We start from the raw sequence: 19,967 nt of genomic DNA on the forward strand, positions 1-19,967 counted from the left end.
GTTTAGAATCAACGACCCAAATTACTACAAAAGGGTAAGATTTAAGACTGCTAGAGATATCATTAAAATATGGGAAAACATATTAAAATTTTGTAAAACAACTTTCTTCCACCCAAAATTACCGTTGTGGGGCAATCCAGGTCTCCCGGTTATATTTACAGACTCTACCACCAACAACTGGGCTTCTTCAGGGATTAATACTCTAATGGATTTATACGGTGGGCAAGGGCTTCTAGATTTTAACATGCTTAAACAAATATATGATTTACCCGAAACCTCAAGATTTAAATATATGCAAATCCATGACTATTTGATTAATAAAAAAAAGATACAAAATCTGTCTGAATGCGATATATGGGCATGTCTTTATTCAAATAGGAACAAATCCACTATCAGTGAAGCTTATCGAATATTCAGCACATTCCAAACAAATGACAATGACAAACTGGCATTGAAATGGAGCACACAATTAAATCTAAATGTTACGCCCAAGCAGATAGAGAATTCTCTTACTAACATTAATAAACTGGTACGCTCATCTAGTCTTAGGCTCCAACAATATCGAACGACCTGTATGCTCTATTACACACCTGAAAGGATTGCCAGATGGTCTTTGAACCCTACTTTTAGCAGCCGTACCAAATGTCCCAAATGCTCGGCTGTAGCAGCTAACCTAGTTCATATCTTGTACTCATGCCCCAAACTTAAGAGCTTTTGGGACGATATACTGAGGGTTTTAAGAATAAAAAATATCCCACTGCCCACAATCACGGCCGCTTCGGTTCTGATAGATTATAATTTATCTACATCTCCACTATCTCCTTTAACGACTATATTGTTTTCATGTGCTAAATTAACTTTAGCTAGGGCTTGGATAGATTTAGATACTCCGACGGTCTGGAAGTGGTGGACATTGGTAATCGAGGTACATGCTATGGAACGGGCTCTAGCTAATCTCAGGGGAGCACGATCTTTAAAAAAATTTGATAGAATCTGGGGTAGCTTCATAGATTAAAATCAGGAATCTGTCTTTATACTGTTGAAATGTGAAACTCTCATGTATTAAAAATGTAAATGCAACTTTAACTAAGATGACCATTCAACATAACTAATCTGTTTATTCTCTAGCTTCTTTTTTTTTTTTTTTTTTGTAAACAATTTATGATTGTCTTACGAATGTTTGCTGATTTTTTTTTTGTCACCCTGTCAACTTCAATAAAAAATTTAAAAAAAAAAAGGAAATCATTGACAATGTAAGAGCTTGGTCTACAAATGTGGCACAGATCCGACCCTCCTGGATCTATGATGCACACACCCTTCACCCACACACAGCATGACAGATTACATATATTCTTCTTTAGGGTGGGTTCTAAAGAGCTCAGTCTTTTTGGCCATGGTGGGGATTACATTTGTCTATGGTTTCCACTAGATACACTGGGCTTGGACACTGGGCTTTTAAATGTCCCACTGGAGAAAACCCTAAGTATTGTTTAAAATAAATCACAAATTAAAACCAAAAGACATGGACTGGCAGCTACAGTGAAATCAACTGATATTTTAATCATAGCACGTAAATAGGACCCAGAGTTCCTTAGGAGAGGCGTCAGATCTATGTTTATTGGCTGCTACTGGTACTTTCACCACAGCACTTAGGGGAGAAGGGGCATGGGCTGTAAACATAAAGCTAGGGTTGTAGCCATTCACATGTCAAGAGTCAGGTCTGGTGGAGGAGGACCCCATCCAGGCCACATTCCCTGGACAAATACTGAGTGTATAAATGATTCCCTTTTAGATCTCCAGTAATGTAAATGTATCTTTTCACAATGTCTGGCATGGACCAGGGTTGTACACTGCTGACATACGTCTACTAGTTCTTAGGGGGAAAGTTGTGCTTCTGACAAAATTTGGAATTAATGATCCCTTTTTACCAGACAAGGAACAACACACGACTTCCACTGAACTGCATAACCATGAAACTAGTGTGTAGTTACCTTCCTATAAATTATTAATAATTAAAATGTTATGCTGTTGTGTATTTCAAACAAATGCATGCGTTCTTCAGTTGCTTTGCTATAGAGGAGAGCTGGGCATAAATTTGGAGAGAACAGGGTACGACTTTTTAAGATTGGACCACAATAGAAAATTGGAGTAAAAGTAAACATTTATAAAAAAAAGTTAAAAACAAATTTTTAGGTCCAGCATTAGGGACCTCTTGTATACACTTTAGCATATATTTATTACATACTTATATGTGTATGTACTTTTTGGGCTCTGGAGATCAGCCCTAGGACTTGTCTGCTTCTGCTTAGGGACTTTTTTCTTTTCAACTGCCTATATTTAACTGCCTTGATAGAAAACGACCAGTAGATGTCAGTAAAATGCAAGAATTGCTTTCTGCTGAGGGACTTTATTTTTCTGACAACTGTCTCTATTTAGCTGTCTTGATAGAAAACAACCATCAGAGGTCAGTAAAATACCAGAATCCCTTTAGCATTCACTAGATTCCAGTCCATAGAAATTTTCTTCCATGAGCACCCATCGACAATAATATTTCTTTCAAATCTTGTATTTTCAGTGATATGACCACCGAAGGCCCTGATTTTATATTAAAAACAGAGATTCGGACGATACCATTTTCCGCTGAAAGGCAATATTTCTCTTTATGTGTTTCCATACCTGGTGTGTCACAAAGTTTGGTGCATACTTTCCCTCCATGTTAAAGAACAGTAGATATTTCAGCACCCAGGCTAATGTGCTGCATAGTTAAATACACAGACCGATTGCATTGCAAGTGCTTGTTGTTTAAATGCCCAGTAGGACACTTTGTAACTAGTTTCCACCCAGACACAATATTGGATTTTATATATCCAGAACCCCAGGAGTTCAGATAGCATTCTTCACCTTGAACCAGAATACCTTATACCTCTTTATAACAAATAAATCTTTCACTGACAACTCCACTAAATCATCAGTGCAGATTTTTTGCAGTAACTCACCAATGAAGGTATGATATACTCTGTTCAAACAGAGGGAAATGTGCCCCTAACAGCCAGTGTCCACTGATGTATCTTTTGTTTTTGTACTGGCTGGTCAGAGATAATTTCAGTGCAAAAGTGTAATGCAGTGGGGCAAGTCTAGGTCACATGTTAACAGGCCAAGACCACATTAATATGAAGGGTTTAATCCCTCCTGCTGCAGTCAGTAGGTCCAAAACATTACATACTTGCCCTGTTACACTCTTGGTTTAATCAGACCATCCAACTCATTATATGCTGATCTTGTCACATTCATTATATCTTCAGTTCAAGACGGATTACATGCCTGCCCGATCATACTCATTGAGTGGTCAGCCCATCCCATTCATTACAGGCACACCCCATCAAACAAATTGTATGATCATCCCATGCCAGTCGTTATGGGCCCCACTCTTTACGGCCTCGCCCCACCTCACTCACTGTGTGATCACTCCATCCCAATCATTATCTGCTCGCTCATCAAACTCATGGTATGATTAGCCCATCACACTCTTTACGTGCTGACCCCATCACAACTATTAGGTACTCATACAGTCACTATCATACTCACCCTATTGATAGGCTTAGTGTAGTTGCGAGGGAAACGGGTATGTTGAGAGGATATGAGCAGGAAAAGGCATAAGTAACATTGTTCCTCGCAACGAGCCCTGATGGAGCCACCTTTGCCGGGATAGTGAGATTATTGGAGTAAAAAACATGGGTGCTGTTAAACTGCAAGTAAAAAAAGAGACATTAAGAGATCACATCATGCACTTAGGTAAAGTAGGACATAATAGCAGTTCAGTATGGCACACACTAAGGGCCGTAAGAAGATGAGGCAGACAATTGGTAGAGGGATACATAGAGATCAGAAGGGTGCCCAGTGAATGCAGGTAGAAGATGGGGTCCCTACTAGGACACAGACAGCATCTCGGTATAGTGGACAATTTCATCAGATGTGTTCTTGCATATTAACTAAGAGGTAGCAAGGTGCAGGGATTGAAACAATGAAGAGCTCCATTTCAACTAGGACTGTGAAAAACCGCAGGAGAAACTTCTGCCAGGTTTGAAACAAATTGTGAATCTGCATCAAATGATGGACGAAATGCTGAATAAAAAACCAATCCTAAGCAACTGGGGACTATAAGAAAATCAAGTCCTATCCATGGTCAGATAAAGTCAACACAGGCTCAGTGTACTACAATATCAGTTAAAAATATTTCATTTTATTATTACAATTTCTTTTTTTAATTCTGGCATAGACAACCATGGTCAAACATAAACAACATTGCAAACATTACAATAACTTATATACTGAAATATTCAGTTTAAATATAACCATATAACAATAGACTGAACATTATTCAAGACAAAATCAACATTCATGAGGTGTAAACCACAGGTGGCTGAACTCTATGGGTGTTTCTTATTTGTTATACGTGCGTTTTGGCGTCCAAGACGCCTTCTTCAGGAAGAGCCACATAAAAGTCTGTACAAAAACAGAAAAAACAAATGACCACAAATAACATATTTACGACAACTGTACACTGAGTTTGTGTGGAGATATGGGCATACATGGAACATACACAAAGGCAAACTCCATACATTTATAAAGAACAACTATGTTACAGGAAAGGAAGATAATGTGTTGTAAAGAGATACACTGTGTGTAGGATATAGAAATAAGAAAAGACTCTCCAACTTTTCCACACCCAAAGTGAAAGCTAAAATGAAACAGTTGACTCAAAATGCGTTGGATAATGGACTTATCTGTAATGAAAAATGTGACTTCCTGAATCAATTGGAACCAAAAATACCTTGCATTTACGCCATTTCAAAAATCCACAGGACCATTCAGATCCTCCCTATCGCCCCATTGTTTCCACCATAGGGTCCATCTCAGAACCTCTTTCTAAATATTCGGACAACATTTTAAGACCATACATACCCAAAATACCTTCTTACGTTATGGACACTACTGCCATTATCAAAAAAGTCGAACATCTCCCTTTTAACCAGGCTAACAATATCTTAGTCATGCTAGATATTGAATCTGACTGAGAACACCTTTGAGTTCGGTAACAGCCTTTTCAAACAAATAAAAGGCATAAGCATGGGAGCTTCTATAGCATTTTCTTTATTTGGACCAACAAGAAGGGTTTAAACAATGATATTCCGTGGAAAAATGCTATAAAATATGACTCCATCTAAATTGTCAGCATCCTTTACTATGTTGAATCAGTCATTGCACCTCGAGTTTTGACATGTTTTCTGATTGAAGCCTTTTTAAAGATTATATTTTTGATTTTCACTCATATCAACTACAGGGTTTTTTGTTGCAATCTGCATTGTAACATTCCCTTCATTATTCTTTAATTATTATGCTACTTAGGATTTCATTTTTCCCTGCCGTTCCATAAATTGGTGGGAACAAGGTTACCCCTCCAGCAATTTCATATGTTCTGTCCTTCGTATTCCCTTGTAAATTTTATACATATCCAGTTCTCTATTTGTCCGTCATCAGGTATAGCGCTCTAGCATAATATACGTTCCTTTCATTGTATTCCATAGAGCTCCAAGTATACTCTCTAGACATCAGATCTCTATGATGCTGCCCGGTGCAATTAGCAGTATGCGAGCACCGGCGCATCTAAATCCCGTATATAGGTTGCGTCGTTTCCAGCATATTTCTTCTACCGCATGAACTTGAAGCAGGTGCTATCTCCAAGGCTCCACATAAGTACTTGCTACAGTGCATGTATGGCCCTCACCAAAATGGAAGCTTTTCATGAAGTGTGATTTCAGTGTTTACAGTGGTATTCATTTACTATTAAAATGTAGTATTCATTTAGTATGCTTAAAGACTAAGTAGTATGCCTACAGGCTGTAATATGCAAATGAGGGAATACTAGTTCTACTCAACTACCCATCAAATACATGGTGAACACTTCAGTTGATTGCTAAAAGAAGACTAGTAATATTCTAGAATAATATTATTTGAAGCTTAGCAGTATTCTGTCAGGGTTTATTTGCAGACCTTGTGCTATTTCAAGAGCAAAATGAAGGCTAGGGCTAGTCTCATTGATTGTGACCACTGTTTGAAGACTAGTGGTATTCTTTGAGAGCAATATCTGAATACTAACGTCAATGATTGTGAAAACTCAAGTAAGACTAGCAGGATTTAAAGTGAATGTTTATTGAATACTATTGTGCTATTTCAATAGTAAAATTAAGTCTAGCCTCATTTATTGAGACCACTAATTGAAGATTAGCGGTATCTTTGTGAGCAATATCTGAAGACAAATGGCAATGACTGTTAAGAATTAAGTAAGACTAGCTGAATTCAAATTGAATGTTAATTGAACACTAGACGCATTAATTCTGATTAATTTATAGCAATTTTATTCATTAGGTTGCTTGCACAAGGCTTCTTTTAATGTTGGCTTTTGGACAAAATTTTATGTGTTACATATCTTGGGAGTCAATGATTCTAATACGCCTGTTACAAACTGGTATAAATGGGATTTCTAGCCTGCTTAGACTTTGCGCCAAAGCGAGGCAGAAACCATCAATCTAGTCAGGATAAGGAAGTTACACTTCTAAAATTACCCCTGCTCACCCCTTGGTAGCTTGGCAAGAGCAGCCAGGTTTATCTTAGAGGCAGTGTGTAAAGCATTTGCACATAACCAACAGTAAAACAGTGGACGCACTACAGAAGGACACCACACCAGTTTGGAAAATTATCCAATTTGTATATACTTAAGACAAGACCACACACAATAAAAATCCACAATACTATACGTCAAAATCGTCACTTACCAAAATATGCTTTAAAAATAGTTCCTTGATGTCGATAGCTCTGTCTGGGGATATCATGATGTCGTGAAAATTCCAAAAACAGTTCTGGCGGACCGTGGGGTCGCAGGCCAACTAAGGGGTCGGAAAGACCAGCAAACAGTACCTTTCATTGATGCAGGGCGATGGGGCCCTTGAAGTCACTCGCGTTTCAGGTCGAGCTCATTTTTGATGGGACCCGGAGCGCTGGCGGCAACAGGCGTCGGGTGCTGCGGTGTGAAGCGCAGTGGTGCAGCGTGCGGTGCCCCCAGGTCTGTGTGCGAGCAGCGGCTCAGTGGCGGCGTCGTCGATGAGACCAGGGTTGTGGTGCGAGATAGAAGTGGTGCTCATCACGGTGCTAGCAGGTCACGGTGCAAGCAGCGGCATTGTCGTTGCTAAATCAATGTCCTCGGCTGATGAACTGGAGTCGATGGCGCCGGTGTCAGTAGGCCAAGGCTGCGGTGTGGGATGAGGGCTGTGCGTCGTGTAACTTACGAACGGTGTAACAGAACCACTATGCAGGCAGTGGCGTTGATTTTGGCAGGAAGTGGCAGCATCAGGAAGGCCACGGTGTTGTCGTGTAGCGAGGCGGTGCAAAGTGAGGGCCCACAGGTCACAGTGCGAGCAGCGGCTCGTGATGACATCAGCAGTGAGACCAGGGTCGCGGTGCGGTGTGGCGGCAGTGCCCTCTGAGGTGCCAAAGCTTCGTCGTGAAGCAAGGCAGTGCAGAGTGCCGTGCCTACAGGTCGCGGTGCCAGCAGCAGCTCAGTGATGGCATAAGCAGGCGTTGGCTGTGAGACCAGGTTCGCATGCCCTTTGCGGTGCCTTCAGGACAAGGGTTCAGCAGGGTCATCGTAGAAGTCGTTGGTTGGCGTTCTTCGGGTGGCAGCACAAAACACTCAGTCCCCAGTGCTGCGGGTCGAAGAACATGAAGTTTATGCTGTTCCTGAGACTTCGTGAACAGGGGGCAAGCTACCTCAAGCCCTTGGAGAGTCTCACCAATTCGGTTGCAGAAAGTCCAGTCCAAGCCTTTCACTGTCCCAGACAGAAGCAGCCACTACAGGTCAGCCCAGCAAAGCATGCAGCAAAGCGGTTGGTCCTTTCAGCAGTTTCTCCGGCTCTCCTTCTGTGTAGTCTTTTTGATCCAGATACAGTTCAGGGGACTGGGACCCAGCATTTGTACACAAAAATCCTTTGATCTGCCAGGCAGAGGGTGTCGGTGTCCGGCCAGAACCAGTTGGGACTCATCTGGTGTGAAATCTTGGCAGGGGGTGGAGACTGCTTTGTCAGAGGCAGACCAGGCCCTTTGAGGTGCAAGGCTATCTCCTCCCTCTTCCCTTGTCATAACCCAGGTCTATTTAGCCCTTTCTTGACCTACCTGGACTATCGGGAGCCACCCTGCTCCCTAGCCATCTGTAGTCCGAAAACCAGACAGGCAATCAACATTCCAGCAGAGGCACACGGGATGACCGAGCAAAATAATACCTACTTTCTAGAAGTGGCATTTATGAACTCAGAATGAAAAGGGCACACTCGCTAAAGGCTGAGTCTTTAGACGCTGAGTTCAGGCTTACCAAACTTCCTTCACTTATAACTTTCTTGGGCTACATAAGTGGGTGGCACAATCCCTGTCAACCATCAGCTGGTCTTGATGAAAGCCTGATTAACAATCACACATAGGCAGAAACATGTTGACCACACTTTCAGGGATAAAACTGAACATTTAAAGGTAGTTCTTTATCCCACACTATACATTTGTATCCATGTCTGATAGGTAAAACTAATTTTAAAAAAATTGACACAGTCCAGACATTTTTTGATCACTATTCACTTTTCACCAATCACCGAATACCAGCTCCGCAATAAAACTAGCATCTTAGCACACTAGGGTGGCATTCGGCCACTCCTGATGGGGCCCGATGATGAAGCATGTCACCAACCAGGTTGGTGAGTGAGGGCTTTCTTAGAAACCTAATGGGTCTCTCTCTATATTCTTAAAACCTAACAGTTTTTTTCAACATACCTGCTCTTCGTCTACTTTGTTGGTACACTATATCTCCAAGACAACATCAATGCTAACCATCTCCTGCACAACTACCAGTTTACCTTTAGATAATGCTACAGCATAAATACTGCTACTTTACACATCATAGGTGATGTTTTCTCGATCATAGATGAAGATCACCCCTGACAGACATTGCTGGACCTCTCAGCTGTCTTTGACAGCCGACAATTCCACCCTCATATGCACCCTGGAGTCTCAAATGTGATACAATGTCAATGTCCTTCACAGGTTCTCTTCTTCCTTTCCAACCAAACACCTGTTTGTTCATCTGGGCACAACTAGGTCACAAACATCCCTATCACCAGTGGCCCACAGCTCAATACGGTCTCTTATTGTTTTCAATCTTTACATACATCAGCTTTATGCTCTACTCACAGATAACATAAACCAGATTCACCCATAGGCTGACAGCGCATTAAAATGCAAAACAGTTATGCGTAAACATTTTACCAAGTAAATCCAAAGGGCATGAATCTTTCCTTGAAAATGCAATCCCTGTCCCTGTGAAAATATGTTTGTGCGATGGATCGTGAAATTCGACTGAGGAAATAACAATATATTAAAAATAATTTAAAAAAGTAAAAATGTTTAAAAGCACCTCTGTCCAAGAGCAAGCAGTGGATGGGCACCATTAAATAACAAGCACTGGCCGCGCGGAGGGCGGGGAATCACTTTCCCTTGTCAAAGGACGTTTCCCAATGACCCCAAAGTGCGAAAAGAGGTTAAATCAAACCCATTGCACTTGCTGCCTCTTCCCCCTTCCCCAGAGATAAAATATAGAGGAAATATATCTTCTTTGCCTACGGTCTCCCTGAATCTGTACACTTTCCACGAAGAATTTTCTCTGCTCCAACGGTTTCCTGGAGCCTGCACCTCAACTTCCGCTTCCATCTGATACAGAGGAGGCACTTCTAAGTGGTGCAGGAAATAGAGCAGGGGTCTCCAACCAGTAGCTCGGGAGCTACTGGTAGCTCACCAGCAACCTCCTAGTAGCTCTCAGAAGGGAAGCAAAACCAAGATAATCTCAGAGATTCTGTGTATATTAAAGAAGGCAGCACTGCTCATTTCACTACCATTAAGTGTTACAGACAGCCAAACCAATGGCAGGGCCTGTTGATAACACTCAAACACACACTGTGGTGGCCTATCAATCAATCAATCAGGGATGTATAGTGCGTTCTACTCACCTGTGAGGGTCTTCAGGCTCTGGGGGAGTGTGTGTGTGTGGGCGGGGGGGATTTGTGTAGCTTTGGTCATTTGAAAAGCCAGGTCTTATGGCTCTTCCTGAATGCTTTCAGTGTGGGGCTTCATCTGATGATGAAGGGGAGTTAATTCCAGGTCTTGGCCATGATGTAGGAGAAGGGTGTGCCTCCTCTCTGGTTCTGTAGATGCAGAGGATTTTGGCCAAGGCCTGTTCAGCAGAGTGGAGGTTTCTTTTGGGGGTGTAGAAGGAGATTGAGGTATTGGAGTCTGGTGTTGTGGAGGGCTTTATATGTGTGTGAGCAACTTAAGATCACTCTTTTTTCGACGGGGAGCAAGTGGAGTGCTTGTTTATGCTGGGTAATGTGGTATTGTCATGGGATGCTGAGGATGAGTCTGGCTGCAGCGTTCTGGACAGTCTGAAGTTTATGGAGTAGAAATGTGTTGATTCAGGCATAGAGGGTGTTCCGTTAGTCCAGCCTGCTGGTAATGAGTGCATGGGTGACGGTCTTCCTTGATTCGGGGGGTAGGTCCATTTGAAGGTCTTGCTGAGTATGTGGAGGGTGTTGAAGCATATGGAAGCTGCAGCGTTGACCTATGGGTCTGCCACATGAAACATGTTTATCCACTTTAAATCTGAGTTGGGGAGACTTACTGCTGTGCTAATACCGTTTGTGGCAAACTGCATGTGATGATTTAAATTTTACTTGTTTACGAGCATTTAATATTGATAAACGTTTTCCCAGCATTCTGCTGATAACTTCTCTGGGAATTTTTTGGTGGTTACTACTGATAATTGTGCTTAAGGTGGTCATAGTGTAATGTTAATACATATCATCAGCATTTGACAGTGATAAAATATGCTAGTAGCTCAGCAGGACTTTCCTCGAGCAGAATTAGCTCTCACTACAGAAAAGGTTGGAGACCCCTGAAATAGAGGAAAGACTACAACACAGTATTAATGTAGTCATCAAGCACTGGCAATGGCAATCAATGTCCTTGCCTCACATAATTCAAAGGTAGGCGAGCCCTCAAATTAATAGCATAGCTACCAAGGTTTCAGAATGCCTATGTGTGACATTTACATAATTGTGGTGTAATTATTAGTGACATTCAATGACTATGAGTGCCACTTTCTCCATTGCTGCCAAGGTTTCAATTTGCCATGTGTGACATTATCATAATTTTAGTCTAAATATGAGTGACATTTGAATGACTATTAGTGGCACATTCTTGCAAGCAAAATCCAGCAATGACGACGAGGGAAACATATAACTATCCAAAATGATATTCATTCATTTCCTGGTTGGACACAATAAAATTGCATACTGTAGAAACAGTACGTAAAAGTATTGTAAACAGGTGAATTGAAATGAACACTACACCTCATGCACATAATCTCTTCTTACCCCAGAATCAAGCACTGGAAAAGGCACGAGTTGTCTAATTGTTTCATGTGCAAAGATTCTTTTTAGTAAATATCTTATGTTGTGTGAAATATCTGGACGCGCAACCAGAAACCATAGTGCATGCAATGCAACCGAATACACAGATCGCATAAAGAGGTGCATGTGTAATCGAGTGAAGAATTCCTATCTGTGTAAATCCCGATTGATGGCTGCATGGATGTGGGTAAATGTTTGTGAATACATGAGTGAATCAAAGAATTGGGATTACCAGTGAGCAACGAGAAGTTATATTTAGGCTTGTAGCAGCTTAACTAGCCTTCGAGAGGATACAAGTCACTCCTCAGGCACTTACTGTTTGTGAAAAGAGACAGTGGCAGTTGGTCAGTGCACCTCGTGGATTCCTGCGGGCGGCAACGATGCATCATTCTGGCTGTATGTGTTCGTTTCTGCTGAGGAACACCCAGCAGTGGCGGCCAATGTCATCCACAGATTCACTCTGCCACCAGCGTGGGATCCAGTCCTGTGATCATTTACCGTAGTCATGCAAGGCGCTGCGCTGTCATTTCCAGTTATTCTGTATGGCTTTTGCAACCATTTCTACTCCTAATGTTGCTCTGGATTGCTTGATCAGCATTCAGTGGTATTTAAGTGGCAGTATTTATTTTTGGTAACTACCTTTTTGGCTCACTTTTTCGCTCATGTGCCCCATCTTGTTTACAGAGCTGTGTCCCTTTTTCCCTTCAATCCATAAGGCATGGAGGGAAGGACCGGAGATGAGTGTGTCTTTTGGGACTCTGAGGCCTCTTGTCTGCTAGTCACAAGAGGTGGGAGAGGCAAGCCTCGGCGAGTACGTGAGAGACAGAGTAGAGATATTTATGTAAAGGCAGGGAGGCAGGGCACTGTGACTGGCATTGGTGACTCTGCAACAGGCTGCTCAGCTGAGACTGAGAGCACCCACCCCTCTGCGGCAATCATTTTGTTAGAAATTCCGTGGGCCTCTTTATTCTAGCAGTTTCTGGTGTGAGCCCTTTCTGTCCTGGCAGCCGCTGTATGAACTAAGACTCTGACAACGCAACGTCCACTGGACTTGGCCGCCCCACGGCATGGGCGGCCAGGCCCCTGCGAGCTGACACCAGTCCTTAAACAACGAGCGCCACCAGCAAACTAGTGAGATGAGCCCCCACTGAGCCAGCCTTCCCCACGAACAAACAGCTGCGCTCTGGCATCAGGCATGACGTCACACCCGCGGTGCCACCAGCCAATCCATTCAAGCAACCTGACTGGGCTCCGCCCTGGAGTCAGGTTGTCTGACTAAGTGCTGCGCGGCCCCACCGTGCCGCGGAATCGAACATGCGAATACATAGTAGCACTATGAGCTTGCCAGCAGTGTCCCAAGCCTGCAGGAACAGCGTGCCATGCCGCAGCCACAGGCAAGTGCTGCCGAGTATGCCACACATTGTAGCTCCATCTACAGGCTTCACAGTGGCAGCTGCCATATGCAGAAATGCGTGACAATGCATTTCAGAGCGGTGATGCGGAGCACCACACTGAAATGTGTTAGTCTAACGCCTGATGCATGATACTTGGCAGGGCTGTTTTTCAGAAGCAAAATCAAGCTATTTAGACGTTGCAGACGCGTGAGGAAGGAGTACTTTACTCCGAAACGCGTAGGTCCTTGTGCTCGCAATAAACTGCACTTTTGAATCGTGGCCACGGCTCCTGTGTGGTTTCTTCCTGGGACTGGAGGAGGGAACCTGCTGGTGAAAATCGTGCTAATATATATATATATATCTATATATATATATATATAGTCTGTTTTCAAGTTTCATTACCATGTGACTGTACCTTATGACTGTACCATGTGACAGGGCAGGTATGTAGCCGCATTTAAAGATAGCCGAAAAACACACAGTCTCTATGTGATCAAGGGCTTGTGAGCCTGAAACGCGTCATCAGACGTAGCTGAAGCTGGATGTGAAGGTTTAATAAAACATCTTGCCTGGATAAAGTGGTCCGTTTCTCCTTCTTCGCCGCTGCAGTGGAAGTAGCAGGAGTTGCAGTTTGTGGATATGTATATTACCTACTGGTGGTCGCCAGTAGGTAGTTATAGTTAGGACCTAGTTTCCATAGGAAATCCGCAACATTCTATTGGGAATAACTTTGGTGCTGGGGACGAATCTTTACGAATTTCTCAAAGAAGATGGCCCGCTCCTTCCCTGAAAGTTTGGGGGGATTTGTCAAGTGGAGGCTGAGATAAAAGGGGGGTCCCAAAACATGTTTTCCCCATGTTATTATCCATAGGACGATTAGACACGGCTACAGCCCGAACGACTGAATGGAATTATAAGAAATTTGGCAAAAAGGTAGAGTCTGGTTCGCCGATTACGCTTTTCTTTACATGGTGTAAATCCCTCCAGTAGTTGCTGAGAGAATTAAAGTTGAAATCAATTATATATCTATAAGCGCGCACCCCTGTGCGTGAGCGGAATTCAGATTTGCTGTTTGACATCTGTCAACATTCGATTTGGAGGAAATCAGGAAGTGTTGTCCACCATTTTGTCAGTGCAAGTCAACATATTGTAGAGAACAAAGGGGCAAAACATGGAAAGGGGGCAGGGTGGAGACTCTCTGCCCCGATAGGTTTTCTCAGGGGGTCCATTAAGGTCCCCCAAGGCCAAATAAACTAATTTGTTTTCTAAAAAGTTGCGGGGTGCGCGCACACAGTCGCGCACCTCGATTTACAAGAGTGTGAAAAACTATAGTGGAATATTGTGGAAAGGGGGCAGGGTGGAGCCTCCCTGACCCCTAGGTTTTCTCAGGGGGTCCATTAAGGACCCCAAAGGCAAAAACAAAAAAAAATTTTCTAAAAAGTTGCGAGGTGCGCGCACCCGGTCGCGCACCTCGATTTACAAGAGTGTGAAAAACTATAGTGGAGATTGTGGAAAGGGGACAAGGTAGATACTCCCTGACCCCCTAGGATTTCTCAGGGGGTCCCTGAAGGACTTCAAGGGGCAAAAAAAGAATATTTTTTCGAGAAAAAAATACCGCGCGGTGCGTGACCCGTGCGCGCACGTCGACAAACAAACACAAAAAATATATAGTTAAATAACATGTTTGAGAGTTTAAATGTTGGTTGGCTCTAAAAAGATAAACCAAACCGATTAATCAAATGGTCCAAGGGCAAGTTTTACGACCCAAGCTAGGTACATACCCCAATATTCATACTCATTACACAAGAAGTACCTAGGGGTCAGTAGAACACTATAGCTCAACTGCGAATATAGATCCCAACACCACGCGGGTAACAGAGTAGAAAGACAGACCATGCAACCAAATGTGATAAACAAGTGAAAATTCAAAAGTATGGGCGAAAAAAATTCCCCATCAGAAGCCACTCTGTACCGCCCTTTGTTACATCATTTGGGTACTCCTTGCCCAGGAGGTAGATCAGAACAGTCCCTCAGATGTTATAGTGGCCGTTCTGAGATGTAAAATGAAAATGTGTCAGTAAAGGGTGGTTTTAAAGTTTTGAAGTTAAGTGTGGCTACTGAAAAAGCAGTGTAAAGAAGGTGAAGTGATAAGGGTAAAATTGGATAAAGCTAGGTGGATATGAAGTTGTATTGTGCTCCCCTAGTTGTCCAAGATTAAAAACAAAGTGAAAACACATATTTGAATAAATATCTGTGACTAGTAGCGGTCAACATGTTTCAGCAAAAATGGAATACTTCCAATGCCTTCGTCAGGACCAGATGTATGTTCAACTACTGCTTTGTAAATGTGAAGTAAGGTAAAATCAAGATATCACCTGTAATTCCAGGTCATACGTTCAACCACATACTGTTACCGCAGTGTGAGCCCAGCAGTGGCAGGAGCATAAAAACAAAGAAAAAACAAACACATGGTAAATGACACACTATGTCATATACAGCAGGGAATGTCTTTATGCATAAATCACATTCTATTATGGGCAATATACATTTTGCACTCATTTACACCACTCACCCATTTGTTGTGGTTGTTGTGCCTCACCCCACCTGGCAGCAGCTCAGGTTTAAGGAGCACCGCTCTAAACCAAAAATTAAAAACAAAATTGACAGTCCTAATGTTCTATTCATTGTAGGCGACATAATCTCTACTTCTGATCGCTCAAAGCTTTTGTCAAAGATTGGCCGATGATTGCCTGGAGGTGTACAAGGGACTGGCTGGTTCTCATCATTAAGACTGCAAAGAGAGTGGCAGACGAAATACTAGTGGAGATAACGATATTGGAGGGCCAAATTAAGGCTACATTAAAAAACTCTTTGTTCAAAAAAAGCCATGAAGATAGTGAGAAAAATAACAATGAATATAAAAAAAAATCTTATTTGCTAAACTAGAGAAGTTTAAGAAAGACTTGGCAAGATTCTCCACAGAAAAAGTATATCCGTACACAAGCGAGACTTATGTCGCACCGTCCTTCAACCGTGGGGGTCGCAAAGGTGGTTCAACATATGCAACGTCCAGTTCTGAGGGAGCGTCTAGTGACTCTGATACGTCACAGAATGGTTCCACGAAAAACAATGTGCAAAGGGGACGTGGAAACCAAAGGAACTGGCCAAGGGGGTTTAACGCTCAAAACCAGAATCATTATCAACCCTGGTGGCAACCCAATCCCTGGGCGTTTGGCCCGGCATATCCTCCACCAATGGGTCCATATGGACCACCAATGCCACAAGGACCACAAATGTTTCCTCCTTTTTTAGAATATGGCCAGAGATGGGGCAGAGGCAGGAGGAGACAGGGAACAACTCAGCAGGTCCACTGGGACAACACACCGCAGCCGACAATGGACCTTCGCAATGGGAAGAGAATCCCCATGACTGATCTGCCTTGAAGAGAGTGTTTGAAACTCATTAGAGCATATAGCCCTGCAGTCAATTCCAGATAATTGATGTGTTGAAAAGATTCTTCTTGAGACCAGATCCCACCAGTGTTTTGATCTTGGAGACAGGCACCCCAGCCATGAAGGCTCGCGTCTGATTCCAAAATAAAGTCTGGAGCTGAACCAAAGATGGCTCTGCCATTCCATGCGTCCAAATTGTCTAACCACCAATTCAGTTCTGAGACCGCTTCTTGGTTCAAAGAAACGCGGTCGCCGTACCAGAGACCTGATCTGAGAGTTTTGGTCTTTATTCTTTGAAGGGCTCGATAATTCAAGGGGCCCGGAAAGATAGCCTGAATGGAAGAAGAGAGAAGGCCCAAGAGTCTGGCTAGTTCTCTCAAAGAGAGATACTGTTGTTTCAGGACATGTTTTATCTCTTTCCTTATTTTTGAGATTTTCTTTTGAGGAAGGAGAAGAAGACAATTCTCTGTGTCTACTGTGAAACCGAGGAATTCCATCGTTTTGGAGGGGGAAAGAATGGATTTCTCCTTGTTTATGATAAAACCCAAACTTTCTAGAAGGTCTACAACAATTTTGAGATCTTGAATGATCTGATCGTAATCTTGAGAAAGAATAAGGATGTCGTCTAGATAAATGATGAGACGAATACCTTTTTCTCTTAAGGAGGAGGTCACTGCCCTCATCACCTTGGTGAAACACCAAGGACCTGAGGAGAGGCCGAAAGGAAGGGCCTGAAATTGGTAAAGACGGTTTTTCCAAATGAATTGAAGAAAAGGTTGATGAACCTTTGTCCATGGGGATTGTAAAGTAGGCATCTTTCAGATCCAGCTTGACTAACCAGTCTCCTTCTAATAAGAGGTCCCTGAGAATATAGATTCCTTCCATCTTGAAATGTCTGTAAACAAGGTATTTTTTGAGTTCCCTGAGATTTATAACGGGTCTCCAACCTTTGTCCTTCTTTTCTACAAGAAAAAGAGTGCTTACAAACCTCAGAAATTCCATAGGGACTTCTATGATAGTACCTTTTCGAAGCATTGAGGAAATTTCTTCCTCTATTATTTTTACTTGGTCCAGAGTAAGTGGAATTGCTTTCGGAATTGAATTCTGAACTGGGGTTTGAAAGAAATCTACGTGGAAACCAACTACGGTATCTAGAACCCAAGGATCCTGTGTGATAAGTTTCCAGTTGTGGTAAAAGAACTTCAGCCTGCCTCCCACTTTTGGATTCGAAGAAAGGGGAAGAGAAGGACTACTCACTTTGAGGGTTGGTGTCGGCAGGAGCTCCTCTCGCTCTGAAACCTCTGGAACGAAAGCCTCGTCCTGTGGGGGGATAGAAGGGAGGTTGGCTTGGGGGTTGGTATCCTCTTCCGCCATAACCCCTGGATCTAGAAAAGGGCCGTCGGTTGAAACGGCCGAAAGATTGGCCCGTCTTCCGGCCCTTCCAAAAAGGTTACTTGAATTGAAGACCTTCTTCATGTTTTGATGGGCCTTATCCAAGGCGGTAAAGGTATTGACATATTTGTCAAGGCTTTTAATTAGGTCCTCCCCGAAGAGAAGACCTTTGGGATTAAGGGAGGGCTCTTTATCGGCCAAATCGGTTAGTTTTGGGCTAATTTTGGTTAAGACCACTCTTCTTCTCTCGGAGTTGAGCCCTGCGTTAGCATTGCCCAACAAGACTAGAGCTCTTTGACTCCAACCACGGATTGAAAGAGTGTCAAGAGGGGAGTCGGTGAGGTAGCTTTCTTCTGCGGCGTTAATTATTTTAGTTAAGGGACCAAGGATATCTAAGACCTTATCTTGGCATAATTTTAGGGATCTTTGCAATCCTTTACGAGGGTCCCTGCCGAGCTTAAACAGATAAGTTATTAGCTCGGGTCGAGATTTGGGGTTTGGCAAACCTTACCCTCTATAGAGGGCCTGGAGCATTCGGCTCTTAAAAGGTTTCGAGTCTCCCTCTCCAAAGGATTTCTGATCCACTTAGTAATGAACTTACAAATGTGGTCATGGGGGGGTCCATTCGGAACTTCTAGGGTGCTTAATATTAAGAGGGGAAAACATTTCTTCTCCCAAGGGGTCTGAAATACTATCCTTAAAAGATGACGGAAGGTCACCACCAAAGAGAAGTGAGTCAAAATCTTCGTCATTTTCATCTAGATCAAGGATATATTCATCTTGAATATCTGAGGCATCATCATTGAGATCATCATTGGTATCATTCTGAGCACTTTGGTAGTATGTGTCGCGGGGGACACCCAAAACTTTCGTGCCGCTAAGGACACCTCTTGAATTTGTGCCGCTAAGGACACCTGAGGCAAGTGAGGTGAGATTACCTCCTGTAGAATTTGAGGTGTTAGGACCTCCCGTGCTCTCTGGGGTAAAATTAATATTGTTAGATTTTTTATGCCTCTTACCCCTTATTTCTGTGTTCTCGTTTGCCAGGTCATCGTTATTAAAATCATCCCTTCCGGGAGGGAGTGATCTCTTGGACGACATGACCTGAGAGAGGGTAGAGGGTAGAGAACATGCAGTATCTCATTTCTTTATGTATAAGATTCCTGATGGATTCATCGTTTAAATCAGATGGCTTGATCTGAGTCGGAATCAGACATGAGTAAAATTATAATAAAATATGTGATGCCTTTATGTATTCAAGGATAATAATTATAGTTTTTTTAAATTTTTTTTTTTTTTTTAATATAATGTTTAAATAATCTATAATTCAGTGCCCTTTTTTTTTTTTAAATATATTAATATAGTAGGGATGGATGGGGAGGGTCCAGTAGGATGAAGAGACTCTTAATCACAGATTAATAGACAGTAAAGGGCAGGAAACAGTGTTAAAACTGTTAAAGTGTGAGGTTGGGAGGGTTAATGGATCATTTTAGAGGGATTATATGGGATTTGGCAAGAGCGCTAAGGATTTGGCAAGAGCGCTAAACGAACGGTAAATCTCCTTCAAAACTGCTGATCGCGTTGGGGAACTGTTTGTTTCCTCGAGCGCGAGCTGTGTAGAGACGCCCATGGTAAACGAGGGAATTGAGGAAGGTACCTAGGCAAGCATAGCACGCAGCGCGTGTGTTGCCAACGGTCCTTCCTCGGGTCCCTGTGGGCTTGGAGGCATGGGGAAAGAAACGGGAAAAGGTCCCGAAGTCCGAAGGAAAGGCGAGGTAAGAAACGCCTCAGGCTTCATATGAAAGGGCGCATAAAGCGGCCGAAAAGCGGGCGCATAAAGCGGAAAAGCGGACAGACACTTGAAAAAAGACTACGAAGGTGGTGAGAGAAGAGGGGGGAAGCCGATCTCCGTAAATTGGAGAACGGTTACCCGAGACAGGAATAGGGGGGGAGAATCGGTTAGGTGAAACATACAAAATAAAACTCACCTGAAAAGACCTGAAAAGCAATATGCTCGTTAGATAGAAGTGGCAAGTTTAAATTCTTATGTATAAATCTAAAGCAATAGCTATAACAATAATAAGAATAATCAGATAAAATAAATTAAACCAGCAATGATAAGGAGGATAAGAAAAGCATGACTTATCTGCTTGGAGCCGCATTTAAAAGAG

At 42.8% G+C, this 19,967-nt stretch overlaps 1 protein-coding gene across 3 annotated transcripts in view; it reads right to left on the minus strand.

The window, feature by feature from the left end:
• The window catches only part of LOC147733078 (uromodulin-like), a 300,392-nt gene that overhangs the window by 158,082 nt on the left and 122,343 nt on the right, over nt 1–19,967 (minus strand). For all 3 annotated transcript variants that reach the window (XM_086958921.1, XM_086958920.1, XM_086958919.1), the window contains exon 5: nt 3,586–3,746. In XM_086958921.1, coding sequence (XP_086815047.1) covers nt 3,586–3,746 — 161 coding nt within the window. The remainder of the gene's footprint in view (nt 1–3,585; nt 3,747–19,967) is intronic.

This window comes from Lissotriton vulgaris, chromosome 2_1 (genome assembly GCF_964263255.1).
Source record: "Lissotriton vulgaris chromosome 2_1, aLisVul1.2, whole genome shotgun sequence".
Taxonomy (NCBI): Eukaryota; Metazoa; Chordata; class Amphibia; order Caudata; family Salamandridae; genus Lissotriton; species Lissotriton vulgaris.